This window comes from Balaenoptera acutorostrata, chromosome 2 (assembly GCF_949987535.1).
Source record: "Balaenoptera acutorostrata chromosome 2, mBalAcu1.1, whole genome shotgun sequence".
NCBI classification, from domain to species: domain Eukaryota; kingdom Metazoa; phylum Chordata; class Mammalia; order Artiodactyla; family Balaenopteridae; genus Balaenoptera; species Balaenoptera acutorostrata.
The window spans coordinates 66,903,542-66,922,595 of record NC_080065.1 but is presented as its reverse complement, the minus strand read 5'-3'; the positions used below and the strand labels follow the sequence as shown (position 1 = coordinate 66,922,595).

General features: G+C 41.0%; 1 protein-coding gene across 1 annotated transcript in view; it reads right to left on the bottom strand.

Annotated features, from left to right (window-relative positions):
* THBS4 (thrombospondin 4) overlaps positions 1 to 19,054 on the bottom strand; it is a 50,950-nt gene that overhangs the window by 30,115 nt on the left and 1,781 nt on the right. Inside the window, exons 2-3 of the mRNA XM_007179779.3 lie at positions 14,600 to 14,803; positions 3,325 to 3,572 (exon numbers count right to left, since the gene is read on the bottom strand). Of these exons, the coding sequence (XP_007179841.1) occupies positions 3,325 to 3,572; positions 14,600 to 14,803 (452 nt within the window). The remainder of the gene's footprint in view (positions 1 to 3,324; positions 3,573 to 14,599; positions 14,804 to 19,054) is intronic.

Sequence of the window (19,054 nt, the reverse complement as noted above, 5' to 3'; positions counted from 1 at the left end):
ATCCCAATCTCCCAATTCATCCCACCCCACCTTTCCCCTCTTGGTGTCCATATGTTTGTTCTCTACATCTGTGTCTATTTCTGCCTTGCAAACAGGTTCATCTGTACCATTTTTCTAGACTCCACATATATATGTTAATATACGATATTTGTTTTTCTCTTTCTGACTTACTTCACTCTGTATGACATTCTCTAGGTCCATCCAAGTCTCTACAAATGACCCAATTACATTCCTTTTTATGGCTGAGTAATATTCCATTGTATATACATACCACATATTCTTTATCCGTTCCTCTGTTGATGGACATTTAGGTTGCTTCCATGACCTGGCTATTGTAAATAGTGCTGCAATAAATACTGGGGTGCATGTGTCTTTTTGAATTATGGTTTTCTCAGGGTATATGCCCAGTGGTGGGATTGCTGGGTCATAGGGTAGTTCTATTTTTAGTTTTTTAAGGAACCTCCATACTGTTCTCCATAGTGGCTGTACCAATTTACATTCCCACCAACAGTACAAGAGGGTTCCCTTTCCTCCACACCCACTCCAGTATTTATTACTTGTAGACCTTTTGATGATGGCCATTCTGACCGGTGTGAGGCGATACCTCATTGTGGTTTTGATTTGCATTTCTCTAATAATTAGTGATATTAAACTGTATATTCTGTGATGTATATCTTCATATATTTTCACATTACTGGTTTATATCCATCATTCATTGTTAGTCATAGTCAATTTCCTCATCCCTTAATTTTGTAGCTTTTACTGTACACACTATTTTATACATGTATGATAGAAAATGTTTATGTTGGGCTTCCCTGGTGGCGCAGTGGTTGAGAGTCTGCCTGCTAATGCAGGGGACACGGGTTCGAGCCCTGGTCTGGGAAGATCCCACATGCCGTGGAGCAACTAGGCCCGTGAGCCACAGCTGCTGAGCCTGCGCGTCTTGAGCCTGTGCTCTGCAACAAGAGAGGCCACGATAGTGAGAGGCCCGCGCATCGCAATGAAGAGTGGCCCCCGCTTGCTGCAACTAAAGGAAGCCCTCACGCAGAAACGAAGACCCAACACAGCCAAATAAATAAATAAATAAAAATTAAAGGTGCTAATAATTAAAAAAAAAAAAAAAGAAAATGTTTATGTTAACTGGCAACATAAAGTCATCATTCTTATTTAGAAATGAGCATGCTAAGGATTTTCATAGGGACTCTGCTTTTTCATTTAGCTAAATTAAGATGTGTGCAACATGTGCTACATAACAGGTATTTTGTTGGAATCAGACCATAAGCTCTATGGAGGCAGAGCCATGACTGTTTGGTCTAATGCCTAGAATGTGCCTACTGACTGACTAATTGACTGACTGACTGACTGACTGAGAAGGTGACTATGAAGACAGAGCACTGTGGTCCTTGTTGATAGTCTAAGGAGGTAGAACTTTTGGACAAAATTCCAAAAAATTCCATCTATTTCTGATGACCTTGGTTTTTAGAAATGGACTTATTTGGTGGTGGAGACTAATTTCTGAAATGTCAGTGACACAATTTCTGACTGTCATTCTGACTATTTGGGCTACTCTGGGGATTCAGAAATAAAGTTTGGCATATCTCTCCATTAATTTTTTTCTCTCTCTATAAATCTACACTAAATATATATACAACTCTTTCTCCCTCTCTCTAAACTTGGATTTTAGCTTTCCTGAAACTTCTGCTTGAAAATGCTTCCTATGTTTCAAGCACAAATTCTAGTATCTGATTCATAGTTTTTACATTATTATCTAAAACTTCTCAGCATTCCTAGTTACAATGGAAATTACTGTTTACACCCTGCTTCTTTACACAAAGGGCTCAGAATAACTTGCTAAAAGCACATATAATTTAGTTAAAGCATATAATAATGAAATAGAAGTGGAAAATAGTGATTGCAATATATAAAACAACAATATGGGCCACAGTGGATGAACGTAGTTATTGATTTTGGGATTGACTTCTGTATCAGATGAAATTCTGGAATGATGAGCAGTTACAGTAATAATTGGAAAAGACAAAGAATACTAGTTATTTATAGGAAACAGTATTTCCTAGCACAAATTTTTTTAAAATAAATTTATTTATTTATTTTTTATATTTATTTTTGGCTGCATTGGGTCTTCGTTGCTGCACGCGGGCTTTTCTCTAGTTGCGGCAAGCAGGGGCTACTCTTCGTTGTGGTGCACGGGGTTTTCACTGTGGTAGCTTCTCTTGTTGTGGAGCATGGGCTCTAGGAGCACGGGCTTCAGTGGTTGTGGCACGTGGGCTCAGTAGTTGTGGCACATGGGATCTTCCCGGGCCAGGGCTTGAACCCATGTCTCCTGCATTGGCAGGCGGATTCTTAACCACTGCGCCACCAGGGAAGTCCCCCTAGCACAAAATTCTAAGAGAAACATATGTGGCAATTTCTACAGTAGGTGCAATGATATGATGAAAAAAAATACCATCAACAGGGCATAAAACAGAAGACAGAAGTGATGTGATTTGTAAGGCCTCATGGAATTAAGTTGGCCATAAGGGTCTTTTTGTTAGGGATGCTCTAGTGAGGCCTGTGAAAAATGTTGTTCCTGGTGCTTGGCAATTTCCAATCATTCTTTTTTACTTTCATTAAAAATATAATAACAGGGGCTTCCCTGGTGGCGCAGTGGTTAAGAATCCGCCTGCCAATGCAGGGGACATGGGTTCGAGCCCTGGTCTGGGAAGATCCCACATGCCGCGGAGCAACTGGGCCCGTGAGCCACAATTACTGAGCCTGCGCATCTGGAGCCTGTGCTCCACAACAAGAGAGGCCGCGATAGTGAGAGGCCTGTGCACCGCGATGAAGAGTGGCCCCCGCTTGCCACAACTAGAGAAAGCCCTCGCACAGAAACGAAGACCCAACACAGCCATAAATAAATTAAAAAAAATATATATATAATAACATTATAGAAAGATTACAAGTAGATCATCCTATTGCCCTAAGATAGTTTAAAAATTTTTGCTATTCTTTTTGCTATTCCTTTCCTGCTTTACAATTATATCCCCAAAGTCTCCACTTATCATCTAAAAGAGCAGCTCTCAATTTTGACTTCATGTTAGAATCAGTATTTTAAAAAATACTGATGCTGACGCACCCCCCGCTATAGATTCTGATTTAACTTGGCTGGAGGGTGGGCCCTCTAGCAGTCGGTTTTTAAGTTCCACAGGTGTTTTTAACATGCAGCCAAAATTAGACCCACTCTTGACCTCAGCCCACTCTTCTGCATTCAGCAGAAGCTTCAGTAACTCATCTTTCCACTTTGGAGAATGGTTTGTGGGTTCTTACCTGTGCCTTCCTCCGGAAAGTCCTCAATTCAACAGCCTCAGGACTCTGGGCGAGGCCAGAAAAGGCTCTGGGGAGATTGTGAATGGAATCCACTTGCGAGCAGTCCACGTAGAGCTCTACAGAGCCAGCTCCCCGGTGCAGATTGGTCAGTCTCAGGAGGACCCTGTGCCGCCTGCCGTCAGCCAGCTGCAGGTTGTTGAAAACCACCAAATGAATCTTCCCATCATTCTTCAGGTAACGGAGGATGGCTAGAACCAAGCACGGGTCAGCGAATAATGAGATAAAGGGAAAGGGCGTGATTCTGTGCTGCACAGCCTCCAGGTGACAATGGCGAGGCTGGGTCATTGGAAAGACGCAAGTAAGTCAGCACCATAAATTTTCAACATTTTGTGTGCCAGGCATTTTTCTAGGCACTGGCCACCACTCTGTTGCTGAGAATGTTTTGAGCTCATGAAGAGAGACAATAAGTAGTAAATTTGAAAATAAACAGTATAATTTCAGATAATGATGAGTACAGTGAGCAAGTAGAACCCATCAAAAGTCAAGTAACATCCAAGCTCCTGAAGGCATGAATTCATTAATTTGCAAACATTTACTGAGCGCTACTACAGAGCTGGGTGCTGCCCTTCGTTGCTGTAAACACTTAATTTCTCCTCACTGCAACCCTATGAAACTGGAATGACTACAGGTGAGGAAAGGGAAGCTCAGATAAGAGAAGGAACTTGCTCAAGGACACAGTAAGTGACAGGACTAGAATTTGAAACTGAGTGTGGTTTATTCCATGACTAAAAGAATGCTAAGGCCTGGATAGGCCTTTGTAAGGACTTCACGGGAGATCCACTACCTTACACAAAAAGACATTCCCAGTATTATGTTGAGTGAAAAAAAGGTTATGAGCCAGTACAGGTTCATTCCGAAAAAACTATGTAGGTATGTACATAGACGTATATACACATATACAGAAAATTAGAAGGAAATATTAATACGGTCATTGCTGGGTGCTTGGACGATGTGTTTTTTTCCTTTTCTTCATTTTCATTGCCTGATTTTTCTACAAGAAACATGCATTACTTATGTAATACAAAAAAGTAAAAGAAAAAAATGAATTCCACACATAAACCCAGAGTGTGCTACAGTCAGTCTGTATGATTCATAACAAGTAACTGGGACCATCTTTCCTCAGATACCTCTTCTGTGAAGTGTAAATGCCAACTTGGTGCTGCCCCATGGAGTAGCCAGCCAGGAATATCTGTTTATGTTGCAATATTGCCAGAAAAAATAATCCCTACTATGAAATTTTAAAGATGTTTTTGAAGACTTCCTCCAAATACATTAGACTTTCTAGGTTGACTTCCCCACCCTTCTAAACCCTGACTAGATTTGCTTTCCCATTTGACCATGGCTGGAGGGGGCCAGTTGGCATCAGGGTCTGTGGTGTAGAGAGATGCCCTGAGGAGTCAGGAGATCTTCTCTCGTGCCCATGTGGTCGCCGCCACTTGCTTACCGAGAGAGAAGAATTGGTAAGACCTGACAGAACAGACTGGCTAGAAGGCCTTTCTATGGCTGTAGTACATTACTACGTTTCCTGAAGCAAAGTATTGGTAAGACTTAAGCAAATGTGGTATGAGGAGAAAGAAAACAGACGTGAGTAGAAATTCTTGAGGTATTTTAAACATGGGATACAACAGAGTTTTTTACCCCTTTATTTAATATTGTTGAGAATTTATAATAGTAACAGCATGGCTGGAAATTGGAGGCATAAGGTACACAAAAGAGGGGGAAAATGAACCCAAATATATGCACTAATTCAATATTTTAAGACATCCATTTCTTTACTTTTTTGAATAGTTTTGCAAATCCCTGGTGTTTTTACAGGCCAGTGAAAACGCCACTTGGACTACCAGACTTCAACCAGGTCATAGACACATATACTCAGGATCTCCTCATTTTCATTATGGCCACAACCTCTGTTCCTCATAGTAACAGTTTAAGAGGATACACAGAGCAGCTTAAAACAAATACCCTTGGTCTTTCTCCCCTGGAATTTCTGTGGAATTCAAAGGAAACATATTTTCATGGGCCTCTTGCCTGCTTTTAGCAGGCCTTCCAGGCCATGTGGGCCATGATTTATTTTCATAACTGAATCGCTAAGTTTAATTTCATAAATAGTACCTAGTGGAGTACATTATATATAACAGGTGCACATTAATGTTGTGAATATAAACTTCCAATGAATAATTAAATGATTGCCTTGAAAGCTTTTCACATATAAATTTAAAAGTTTAGAGAGTAGCAATTTAACATCTATTGCAGGCAGCCAAACCTGCCATTGTGTTCATGCTGTCATTTAAGGGCACGCTATACTTCTGCCTTGCTTTGTGTTGCAGTGCAGCACTGAAATGACAAATTCCTCATGCTTCTAGATCTTGTGACAAGAGCAAGAGGAAAAAAAGGAAAAGAAGAATTATGGAAACTTCCATCTTCACAAGGTCTGTTAGCAGAAAATTATCAAGTGCTTTGACATTTACCATTCTTCATACTTGATCCAATAATTTTCATTTTGCTTATGGCTTCCATTTTTTCATTTTTCTTTTTTATTGTAAACTCCTTACTTCAGTGCTTCTATACTTATTTTATCTTCAGAGCAGTAAGACTACCCCAGAGGGTCGACAGGCACCTGCTCAGAAAACTCAGCATTTCCCCATCAGTCACAATGAGTCTAGAAACAGCCTCAACAACCCAGGAGCCTGCGGCCTGGGAGATTCCCTGACCTTCTCCAGAAGCAGCACCACTGGAGGGGAGAGAGCAGACATGGTTCCCTTCCTCTCTCTGGTCCCCCTTTCCCAGTGCTCACCTTGCCCAATCTTAGCCCAACATATACACAGAGCAGAGGGGAGCAAAACAGAGGGGAAAATACAAGTGAGCCAGTAAGACATCACTTCTGCCTCCAGAAGGTGTGAAAAGTCAGGCCTGGAAGCCGGAAGGAGCAGTCTTCTCCTGGCTCCAGCCCACTTCTGCCCCTTAGCACCCCAGGGAGCAACGCACTCAGGAAAACCATCACTGGGGACAGCTCTGCTTCTTCAGCTGAGGCACATTCCATTCTCTTGCTTGCTTCTCACTGAAACAAGTTTGCTTGGAGATTTCAGCCTTGTTCTCTCTCAGGGCGAGTACCAAGAACTCCTCTGATTAGAACTGAAGGCTGCAGGTCTTCAAACAGTGTTTCTGCCTCTACCTTGTTCTATCTCTGGGTTTCTCTGCCAGATTCCTTACTTACCTTCTTGCTGAGGGTCTCTTTCTATGCAGTTTTTCTGGACTGAAAGCTTGAGATTCTTACAGGACTGTTTTGACCAAATGATTGCCTTTTCAATGCAACACACAAGCGAGCCAATGGAATCATTCATTAGCTCCCTAGCGGTCCCTAATTAATATGTAACTTATCCCAGGACTGGTCCAACCTTCCTGCCACCTTCCATTCTGCTGATCACCAGCCAAGCTGAACGACCAGTTCTAACAACCCATTTTCACCCCTCTCTAGCTTTCTCCAGCCTCCCTCATCCTTTTCTTTCTGTGCGAATGTTCTCTTCTCCATTCTTCTCCTTCCTGCTCCATCATTGCTACAAATCTGAAGCCAAGATCCAGCTCAAATGCACCAGACTCCCTCTAGTCTTCCATCTTCCCCAGGGTTGGAAGTTACTGCCTCATTCATCTTCCCTAACACTTTCTCGGTGCTTTGCTAGGTATACTTTTTCAGGACTCAGGTTCCAGTCATGGCTCGGATATTAAATCCCTATGTGACCCTGGGCCTGAAGTGTCCACTTCTTAAACTATTAAAAGGAGTCAATAAAAGCTGTCCTTCCTATTTCATTTTGTTTTCAGTGGTGGTCAAATAAGAAAATGCAAAAATATAAGCTGCTATACAAACGTAGGTACTAGTATATTTGTTTATTTCTCATCTTCTCTACTAAAGCATAAACTCTTGGGACAAGCAGTCTATTTCTTACTAATATTCCCATACACCACAGCATCTGAGAACACCAAATACAACTATCTGTTGAATGAAAAAATAGATAAAATAGAGTATTCATGTATCTACTCTGATTTTTTTTAATCCACAATCTTATTAAAAATGTGGGGAGCAGTTTCTATTAGTTTACTTACATAAATCTTTTCCTTCTAAATGTAGCATCTTTGTGTACTTGAGAGTTTGGAGCCTCATTTTATGGCTGCATTTCCATGTCTGGGCACCAGCCTGACAGAGGAGTCATGCAGCCTGGCCTGATTAAAACCATCTCAGTGACTGGCGGGGGATGAAGATGAAGAAGCAAATCCAAGCAATGAAGATTTGAAATATTGCTATCTTGGGAAAAGTTTCAAAAGGTGCTTTTTGAAAAGTGGACGGACTTGGTAGTCAAAAATATTATGATGTGTTGAATATCAAAGCTATGAAGCAGGCTGCCAGCTTTAAAGAACTGGAAATGATAATATTTTGTCTGCTTGGGCAAAGAAATTCAGAGTGACCTGGCCTGCAGGCAGCAAACTCAGCAAGGTATTCCGGGGCTTTCTGCTTTGCTTGGCAAATGGCTTTGCTCTGTGGCCCTTTTAAATATATGATGAAAGTAATTGCTGTCAACCTTTCCTCTTCTTCTTCAAATAACTGTACATTAAAAAAAAACTTCTTGCCATTAATGTCTCTTGTGACGGATATTCTTGTTTGCCTTGACTCATTTATCTTTATGCCCTATACGCTAAGGTCTTTGTAACTTTAGTGCTTTGGAAATACATAAAAGGTAAATCATCAAACTGCTTCTCCTAAAAGTACTCTGGGTGACTCCCAGATGTGATAAATGCAGCATGTGTGTTTTGAAATTTTTTTGTAGCAGTTTAAACCAATGTAAAGCTTACAGAATACACATACACACACACACACACACACACACACACACACGGAGCAAAGAAACATCCAGTGAAAGGAAGCACAGCAGTTATATTGAACATCTGCAAAAGGCTTTATATTTTGCTAAGTTATGAGGCATCACTGTAAACAACTATCTTGTAGGTAACAAAGCTGTAAATGTGCACAGAATCCCAAGGTCACCTTATAGGAGAGAGGTGCAAAGCAACTTCTTAAATGCCCATGGAATGCTCTCTAGCCTTAGTAGAGCCACAGAATATTAGCATTATAAGTCATCCAGCTTAATATCTCACTTCACAAATCCCTTCAGTAAAAGTGCAGTCTCTACCAGCACATTTCCAGTAACAAAGAACTTTACTTTGCAGAAAAACCCATTTCACTTTTGGATTGCTCCCCAAGATTTTCCTAATTCAGAGCCAATATGTGTTTCCTCCAACTTCCACCAGTGTGTCCTAATTTTATTCTTCAGAACTATAGACAGATATAATCTTATCCTCAATCAAAATGATATTCTTCAAATATTTTAAGGCAACTTTCATCTCTCTCACGTCTTCTGTCTGGCTCCTTGATTTCTCCAGTTCCTTTAATTTTTTGACTTGTGATGTGGTAAAAAAATGGGATCCAGAGGGATGCTGGCTTGGTGACTCTCCTCAAGGTAATCTCTGACTTGACAGTGTCCCTGTGAAATGTGCTCACAACTACACACAGTATTCTAGATGTGGCTGGACAATTAAGTGTACAGTGGGACTATCAGTGTCCTTGATCTGGCCACATGTATGTATTAATGAAGCCTAAAATTTAAAAAGCTTTTAAAAAAGTTGCATCACTGTATCTGTTCATTCATTCATTCATTCAGCAAACATTTTTGAGCAACTACTAAGTGCCAGGCACTGTGCTCAACATTGCTTGGTTCTTAACGTTGTTGACTAGAATGCTTAGGATGGGTCTTCCACATCCTGGGTGTCTACAATTTACTTTTCATTCCTAGAGGACGGATTTACATTTATTATTGTTAAATTTAATCTGATGGTGGCCTATTGTGTGTCAGCCAGGTAGGACCCTATAAATCTTGATAATGGCCTCTGACATGTTCAACTGTTTTTTCCAGCTTTGTGCCAACTGCAAACATGTTAAAATACTATGTTTCCACCTAAGTCACTGATATGTTGAAAAGTTCAATGCCCAAGACAGAGCCTTGTCAAAAACCACTAGATACTTTGCTATAAGGCAATTTACCAACTCCTAACAGTACTATTTATCTAGCTTATTCTTTTTTTATATTATTCAGAAAGGTATAATGAGTGACTTCATAAAATTCATTAAAAAGTTTGGCAGGATTTATTTTTAGTAAACCTATTTGCCTTCAAATAATCCCAGCTTTCTTTTCCAGGAAATCCCAAAATGCATGAATAATAGTACAACCCTCTGAAGGTTTGTCCTAAAGTTCACGAAAATTCTTTCCACTTTCTGTATATCATCATTTTAAAACTGAGTTCATTCAAGGGTACCTCATAAGAGTACTGTGAAAGTTAAAAGGGAACATGAGCGTTGAGCCTTTAGCACGGCCCTGGTTCATTGTAATGGCTCCCTAAATAAATATTATTATAAGTGTTTGAGGCACCTCATTTTTTCCCCTTCATTATTTGGTTTAGAATTCTAACTTTTTTTTTTTTTTTTGGCCGCTCCACGCAGCTTGCAAGATCTTAGTTCCCCCGTCACGGACTGAACCCGGGCCCTTGGCAGTGAAAGCTCAGAGTCCTAACCACTGGACCGCCAGGGAATTCCAGAATTCTAACTTTTAAACTCTTCCATCTCTTTCCAGCTGTATCTCTCATTAGCCTGCAGGTTTCAGAACAACTACTCTGAACCACTTGACTTCTCCTATCATAGGCTGAGGAGCCTGACTCTCTCCAGTCATTACTGCTAATTCTTGGAGTTCCCTTCATTTCCACAGCATCAAGTTATTTTTCTGTGGCTCTCAAATTAAGACTAAAGAAGCGGTCCTCTCATGCTTTTTCTGAAAGGTGAAGCTTTCATTAAGGTAAGCCAAGAGTTCACCAACTCATCATTTTTGGAAGACAGTTGCCTAAATAATAGAAAGGTGTCTCTGTCCCTCACTGTCTATCTAATCTATCTAATATAGTAACCTGAAGTTTTTATTGAGCTTCAGAGTCTAAGTTATTATACTTTATATAAGTCAGTTCTTGCAATCAACCTGGGAGGTAGCTATTATCATCCCCACTTTAGAGATACTAAATCGATACTCAGGGGGATTCAGAGATGTATTCATGGTGACACAGTTCCTGAGACTTTTAATTGTGACTCAAACTCAGGATACTAACTGGAGAGTTGTCTCTATGCCAGATTCAAGAAAATCACCAACCATATCTTCTACCCAGCTAGGTGGTTTCTATAGAATGCTTATTTCTATACCACTGTATTACTAATAATCTGATAGAGCATTTCTATCAGAAATACTACCTGTATTACTTTTACATCCTCAACCAAATGGTCTTCAACATTCATTCATTCAAAAAGTGATTCCGAGCCAGGCCTACTGTGTGACACTGTATACATCTAGAATTTCCACAACGTCTTTTTTTTTTTTTTTTTTTCAAACAAAGCTACTCTTCTCAGCCTCCATTTATTCTATCCAGTCTCTTCATGAGCCACTTCTATGTACAGGGCACTGTGCTACGTGCTGCAGTATACACAAAGGTGAGTTAAGGGATGCTCAGTCCTTGCCTTAGGGGAGCTTATAACCTACTGGAGAAAAGACCTCTAAGTAATTCAAATACAAGGCAAGCGAAGAGTAGCATCTTCTGTGGAGGTACAAAGTTATATAAAGAAAGGTGTCTGGAGGAGCTGGAGATGTGTCTTACGTGTGTAGGATTTCAGTAACTTGAGATGGTGCAGGGCATGCACCAGGGGAAGCAGAGGGCAAGAGCAAAAGGACAGAGAAGGAGCGACAGCGTGGGTGCGTCCGGGGAACAGTAGTTAGTCCATCCAGCTGAAGCACAGGCTGCACAGACAGTTGGAAGGACAGATAAACTGGAAAGGCTCGTTGGGAGTCGGGCAATAGAAAGACCTAAATGCCCAGCCTGGGCAATTGCACCTTATTCAGTTTGGGATCGGAAGCCACTACAGGTCTCTGCAGTCAGGCATAACTAGATCCAAGTTATGCTTTGCGAACAGTAATGAGGCGACCGTGGTAGGATGACTTGGAGAGGGAGAGGGTAGAAACAGAAAGCTCAGTGGCAAACTCATTCTTTGCAGTCTTCATGGAATACACTTTAGTTTCTCGTAGGAGCTTGTCAAAGGCCCAGACAACCAAATCCTCTCTTTGATTCCATCTGTGCAGTCACCCTCTCCCAAACCATAACCTTTAATAGAGGGAAAGATGTGTCCTATTACCTACTCTGGTGTTTTAAGTCACGAGAGATACGTCTTGATTTCTTGTTTCGCTGTTTTCCATGCAAAGCAACAGAAGACAAGAGCAGCTGAGCCTTGTCAGTTGAATAATGGACTGGGGTTCACCTTCCAGGAAGATGCTTTCCCCCCCACCCTCCACAAATCATGGCAGGTGTGCATGGCCCCCTGAATGGTCAGGTCACTGAAGATGGTCTCTTGCTCTCTGTAACTCCCCTGCTCGACCAGTCCCTGCTTCACCTGCTCGCTACTCACATGAACGTGCTTGCCCCCTGCTCCGGCAAGTGCTTATTCTAATCCTTATGCCAGAATGCCTCCACCTGCTAGTTTATTAAAGGGAAACTTCTGCCCTCATGATGGTGGTTAATCTGAGGGGCTGTGAGGGATGTGCCCCAGCTGCCGGTTTCCCTGGTAACTGATGAGCCAACCTGACGTCAATTCCCCATACATGGTAGCCTCCTTCTCCCCCGAGTAGCAAAGATCGCTGCCATGTCCTGCCTGCTGTCTGGTCTATACAGTGGGATGTCGCTCCAGGACCTTTTGCTGCAGACATGTAAGATCCCCTGTCCAATAAACTGTTGATGTCTCTGTCACTGTTCTGGGCTCTTCTTTTGGTCTCGAGGCTGGGCAACAAGACTTGCAGGCCTGCAGGGTGCAGCCCAGCACCACCACTGAACACCTCAATGGGGAGTCACAAACGCATGCTGCATCTTTTTCTGGACCTGATGGACCCAGTGACTTCTCTTTCTTGTTCCAGTCACAATGGGCTCCTGCTCCTTCCTAAAACTTTCAGATTCACCAGGGATGGCAAATCTCTGTCCTTTTTCCTATTGCTCCAGGGAATCTCCTCTGTGTCAAATTCTTCAACTCTAATACTGTTATAAATTCCTCTTTGTTTTCTGAGAATTGTCATCTCTGGATTCTTTTAGGACTCCTTTTAAAAAATACTTTTTCTAAGAGCTTTTTATCTCTTCTAGTAGGTTGGCAGGTGGAAAGGTGTTCAATACTTTTCTCTTTTTTTTCTCCTTTAACATGGAGATCAGCTGGTATTAACAGCTGACTCACATGACTGGTGATTCTTCAAAGGAAACGCACTTAACAACCCCCTTCCCTATCCATCTACCTGCCCATGTATCTAGCATTACCCCGGCCTCTATAGAGTGAACAGAAAGAATCAGCTGGGGGAAGTTGCTTGTTTTTCCACAATGGCCAATTTAGAAATAGAGGGTGAGATTCAGAGAGAGTGAAAAGCTAGAAGCAGAGTTTTTGGCTCTATAGCGGGCCTTTTAGCCACTAAGCTGAGTGAGCTAAAAGAAAAACCTTCCAGTGCATCTAAAATAATTTAGTGAGAAGCTACTGCCCTTTAGATGAAGAAGGGTGGCGTTTATAGATGATAAACTGAGTAGCTGGGTTCTTAGACAATGAGCTGTTCCTTCAAGAGATGTGAGGCAAAATGGGGTTGTCAGAATCAAGGCAGAGAGATGGGTGAAATTACCTCCCATCAGGGCTGAAGGTGGGGCAAAGGGAGCAGGAATGGTTGAAACATCTGCTAAATCATGAACCATGTCCCCAACTCCCTTCACTGTCTGAAACTGCACCTCAGCCCCTGAGAGGCCGTGAGGAACAGACAGAGAAAGCAGACTTGTGAGTGAGATGGAAGGAGAGGGAAGGAGGATATTGGAACTTGACATAAAAGGAGGGGTCAAAAGCCCATTCCTTCTTGCTTTTAACTCCATAGTCCTGTGAACTCTAAGAATTAGGAATTTCTTTCAGCTCCCAACACCTGCAGCTTCAAGTGTTCAATCACAATTAGAATCTCAGAGAGTTTGAAGCACTAGAAGTATCTACTTTGTAGAGCAAACTGAAATAAAAAAATCTCGCCGGAAGGACCAGTCCTCCTTTTTTAAAAGCATGAGGCAGCATGGACACGTATCTGTCACATTCCTCAATAAGCAGGAACAGGTGTTGTCCCCAGGGCACGGGTGGAAGAGAAGGAGATGAAAAAATAGTGACCTTTTTCCTTGGAAGTCATTTCTTAGTACATGTAGGAACTCAATTTGACAGTGAAACATTTGACAGCAGAGGGAACAAACAAGTGACAGACCTGTGTAAATTGGCACAAAACAGGTAGAAAAGAGAGCTGTTCATTTTGTTCTACCGCTGAGATATATTCTATCAAGTTCGGGAGGTGCTTGCAGAGCTAGGAGTTAGGTCTGCTAAGCCACATGCTTCTAAGGGAGCACAAGAATGGCGTGAGTGGCTATTAGAGGCTGAATGTGTGTGTTCCCCTCAAATTCATATGTTGAAGCCCGAACCCTCAATATGGTGGTATTAGGAAGTGGGCCTTTGGGAGGTAATTAGGTTTAGATTAGGTCATGAGGGTGGGACCCCCATGACGGCATTAGCGTCCTTACAAGAAAAGGAAGACAGAGCTCACTCTCTCTCTCTGCACCAGCACACACTGAGGAAAGACCATATGAGGACACAGTGAGAAGGCGGCTGTCTACAAGCCAGGACCCAGGCTCTCATCAGGAACCACATCTGCTGGCACCTTGACCTTGGACTTACCAGCCTCCAGTACTGTGGGAAATAAACATCTGTTGCTTAAGTCACCCAGTCTATGGTATTTGTTATAGCAGCTCAAGCTGACTAACTGAGTGGCCAAACTGTCCTGGGTCCTGTTCCTTCCAGAACTGGATCCAGAATAACACGAGGATCAGACAATGTCAAAGGGCATTTTTGCCGCAAGCTATTTTTCCTTCTTTCTCCCGATATCAACTCACCCTCCCTATACGGGTAAATGCACAATCAGAGGAATTTGGTATTGAAAACTGAAATCAATGGTGGATGGAACCATCTGAAGGAAAGTAGACCCCAAATCCTGGAATAGGCAGAGAGGATTTTTAAGAAAATAATTTCTATAAATCTCCTTACCTTTGTTCAAGCGTCCCATCACAGTAAACTCAAAATACTTGCTGTTGTCAGCTGAAGAGTAAAGGCCGAAGATGGTGGCTGAACTTTTGGTCTGCAGCTTGAAGGTGGAGATCACATAGAGCTCTTTCAGGGTGGGGTCTGTCAGGACTGGCTGCAGGACACCTGGGTTCAGCCTCTGGCTGGCGGATGGGAGAAGGTCAAAGACTGTGGAGAATGGGGAGAAAGGAACAATCAGTGAAAGGTTTAACTTTGGGGCAAACACGTTTTTTGAGGGGAGACAATCTGACAGTAAGCTATGAAGTGAACTGATATTGTAATCATTTTTCCACATTGTCAAACACGCCAGTTCTTCCTCATCACTCTTACGGTGGCTGGACATTTGAACCAGAAGAAATAGAGCACAGTATTCATCACAAGGTTATAGCCCCCAAGAGAAGACAAAATTTGCAAACCCAAAATTGCGTTTTGGCTGAAGAAGTGGCTCTGAAAATTCCCACTAGGGAGAGGCTAGTATAAAGGCTAAAAGCGGGGCTTCCCTGGTGACACAGTGGTTGAGAATCTGCCTGCTAATGCAGGGGACATGGGTTCGAGCCCTGGTCTGGGAAGATCCCACATGTCGCGGAGCAACTGGGCCCGTGAGCCACAACTACCGAGCCTGCGCGTCTGGAGCCTGTGCCCCGCAATGGGAGGGGCCGCGATAGTGAAAGGCCCGCGCACCGCGATGAAGAGTGGCCCCCGCACCTTGATGAAGAGTGGCCCCCGCTTGCCGCAACTAGAGAAGGCCCTCGCACGAAACGAAGACCCAACACAGCCAAAAATAAATAAATAAATAAATAAATAAATAAATAAATAAATAAAGTAGCTATAAAGGCTAAAAGCCTTTATATTAAAGGCTTAACGTATAAGGTGGGGGGGGGGGGACGCAGGTAACAGCATCCAAATCATTGTTTTTCTTATGGCCCCTAGTAGTGAATTTCTGCCTTGGGGTCTCTCATGTGCCTCTTGGACCGGAGCCAATTGTCTTTTCCTGGTCAGTGATAAGTGACACAGGGAATATGCAGCAGAAAGCAGGGGTATGGTAGGAGATACACTGTCAACAAAACAGTTTGCTACCTTTGTGAGACCTAAGTGTTCCCTTTGTGCATTTACAGTGCCCCAGTGTTTCTCTGTCAAGAAATCCCGATGTGGAAACAAAACAAAACCATACAACGTGGTTTCTATTTCTTGATTGTAACCTCACTTATAGAGTTGGTCTACAAAAACTACAACCTGCATTTATATTTGTGTAAGGTGCTTTTGATCGAGTCAGCAGCACCTTCTCTCAAACTTTATGAAAGCTATGAGAGAGTATGTCCAGTTAATTTAAAAGGCAAAGGTCAAATTTGGGTAATACGCACTAGAAGTTACTTAGTATTTTTCTTGGTTTATGCAAATATCGTTTGGACAATTCCATAGCCTGCAGGAACTTCAGGCTCCAGAGCTGTCTGCTGGATGCAATAATCTGGTTACTAAAAAGGGTCATAGTATCCATAATTTATAAAGAGCTCTTACAAATCAATAAAATAAGCATCCTAATAGAAAAATGGGTAAATAACATGAAAAGGCAATTTACAGAAAAAGAGTTACAATGGCAAATAAGTATATATATAAGTGTTCATATGCTTAACTAATGATGAAGGAATTGCTGACTTAAACAACGAGGTATTATTTTCACCATCAAATTGGAAAAACAATAAATACAATAATACCCAACTGTTGGTGAGGATTCAGGAAAGTGGGTACTCATATACTGGTGGGTAAGATTTAAACTGGTATAAACACTTTGAAGCCAGTTTAAATAACAATATCAAAGGCCCTAAGACACATAATGCTCTTTGATTTAGCGTTGCTACAAAAGGAATTTATCTTAAGAAAATAATGGATGACATGGTAATTTATTTAGGAGATTCACCACCAGTGTTAATTCTAGAATTTCTATTTAGGAAGGAGTTATGTGAAAAGCTGATTGGAAGAGGTGGGAAACCTGAACCTTTGCTGGCCCAGCACTTTGTCTCTTCTTAACAGAGACAGAAAGGCTTGACAGAGATTACAGGGATTTCAGCCCTCCGAAGCCATCCTGTGGCACTGCAAATGTTCAACAAATTATTTTTAGTATAAAAACACTGGAAACAACTAAGTGTCCTACATTAGAGCCCTGGATAAATAAATTTTGGTCCACCCCAAAAGAGAAATACTATATATTAAATTACTATATATTAAAAAGGGTAATGCAGCTGAATACTTAGATATGGGAAAAAGCTCATGATATATTAAGTGGAGACAGATGATAAAATTACATGTATAACATGACCCCATTTGAAATATGTATTTGCCCAGAAAAAGATTTGAAAAACAATACGACAAAATGCTAACAAGAATAGTAGCTATCTCTGGGTTGAATAATTATACATTTTTAATTTCATTTGCTTTTACTTATCCAATTTTCTTTTTCTTTTTCTTTTTTTTCTTACAATGAACAGGTGTTGCTCTCATAAGAAAAAAAGTTATAAAACAAACAGGCAAAAGCCTAGTTATTTATGAATGTCTACTCCTTTTAAAAGACGATCTGTCTTCAGATTGGATCTGTATTGTTTCTTTCATGTGTATCAAGAACCTTATACAATAATGATTTTAATACTAGCAGTGCTGGAAAGCAGAATATCTATTATGTTCTTTCTAGCATCCCACATTCCCCAAACATGAGGACTGCTGCCCACTGTACTTCAAAAGGGGCATAGAATTTTTAAATTTCCAGAGAACTGGAAACGTTACATTTCCACCAGTGGGAGCAAAGGGAAATAAGGCAATATATTTAAAAGTTCCATTCAGGACAAGACATCTTCAGGAAAGAGATGTGTGTTTAAAAGTATGGGAACTGCATGCAAAACTAAACTCTTGGTATTCCTGATTTTTGCTTTGACCATGATTACTTCATAATTCAGCTGAAACTAAATTTACCACATTTCAATCTGTATGGTTCTTCTAATCCACTGGCTTCACTCTCAAGAGGCCAAGTTGGGATTAGTTAGTAATGAGTTTGGAGAGTGTTTTGAAAAGGAAATGAGTCACCACAAATTTCTACTAATGTTATTACGCTTTAGTAATAGCGCCAGGATCTAAGCACAACCTTCTAGTGTTACAGGTGAAATTACTGCTACCAATGAGCCCAACCATCACTGTATGAAAATCGAATACTTACCAATAAGACTAGCAAGGCAGCTCAGAGGAAAAAGGAGATAAGCAAATTATTCAGCTGAGCTGATAATTGCAAACTAATCAACTCAATAAAGAATCTATCAGAAACTTGACTTAATCAGATCGCCTACAGCAATTAAATTAACCAGATAATTTAGGTATAGCCTGATTTCAAGTCTCCATAAAACAGGCAGCTCTGTCCAAGGAGAAGCAAAATCCATACCGGCAACACACCATGAAGTTGTGTGTTCAAATGTCAAGAATTCATATAACACAAAATATTACACCCATGAATTCAAACCTGTTAAATAATGTTTGCAATAAGAAAACTTTTGAACTGTGTCAAAAAGCTTCCTTTCTGACACCAAAAGCAAAGGCAACAAAAGCAAAAGTAAACAAGTGGAACTACATCAAACTAAAAAGCTTCTGCACAGCAAAGGAAACCAATGAAATGAAAAGGCAACCTATGGAATGGGAGAAGACATCTGCAAATCACATCTCTGAAAAGGGGTTAATATCCAAAATATATAAAAAACTCATACAACTCAATAGCAAGAACAAACAAAACAACAAAAAATCACAACCAAACATATTTAAAAGTGGGCAGAAATCTGAATAAACATTTTTCCAAAGGAGATAGACAGATGGGCAACATATACATGAAAAGATGCCCAACATCACTAATCATGAGGGAAATGCAAATCAAAACCACAATGAGATATCACCTCACACCAGTTAGAATGGCTATTAGCAAAAAGACAGGAAACAGCAAGTGTTGGTGAGGAGGTGGGAAAAAGGGAACCCTTGTACACCATTGGTGGGAATGTAAGTTGGGGCAGCTACTATGGGAAACAGTATGAAGGTTCCTCAAAAAATTAAAAACAGAACTACCTTATATGATCCAGCAATTCCACTCCTGGGTATTTAGCCAAAGAAAACAAAACCATTAACTCTGAAAGATATATGGAGTTATTCATCACAGAACTATTTACAATAGCCAAGATATGAAAACAACCTGTGTCCATCAACGGATAAATGAATAAAGACAATGTGATACACACACACAATAGAATATTATTTAGTCATAAAAAGGAAGGAAATCTTGCCATTTATGACAATATGGATGGATTTTGAGGGCATTATGTAAGTGTAATTAAGACAAAGACAAATACTGTATGGTCTCACTTATATGTGGAATCTTAAAAACAAAAACAAAAAACA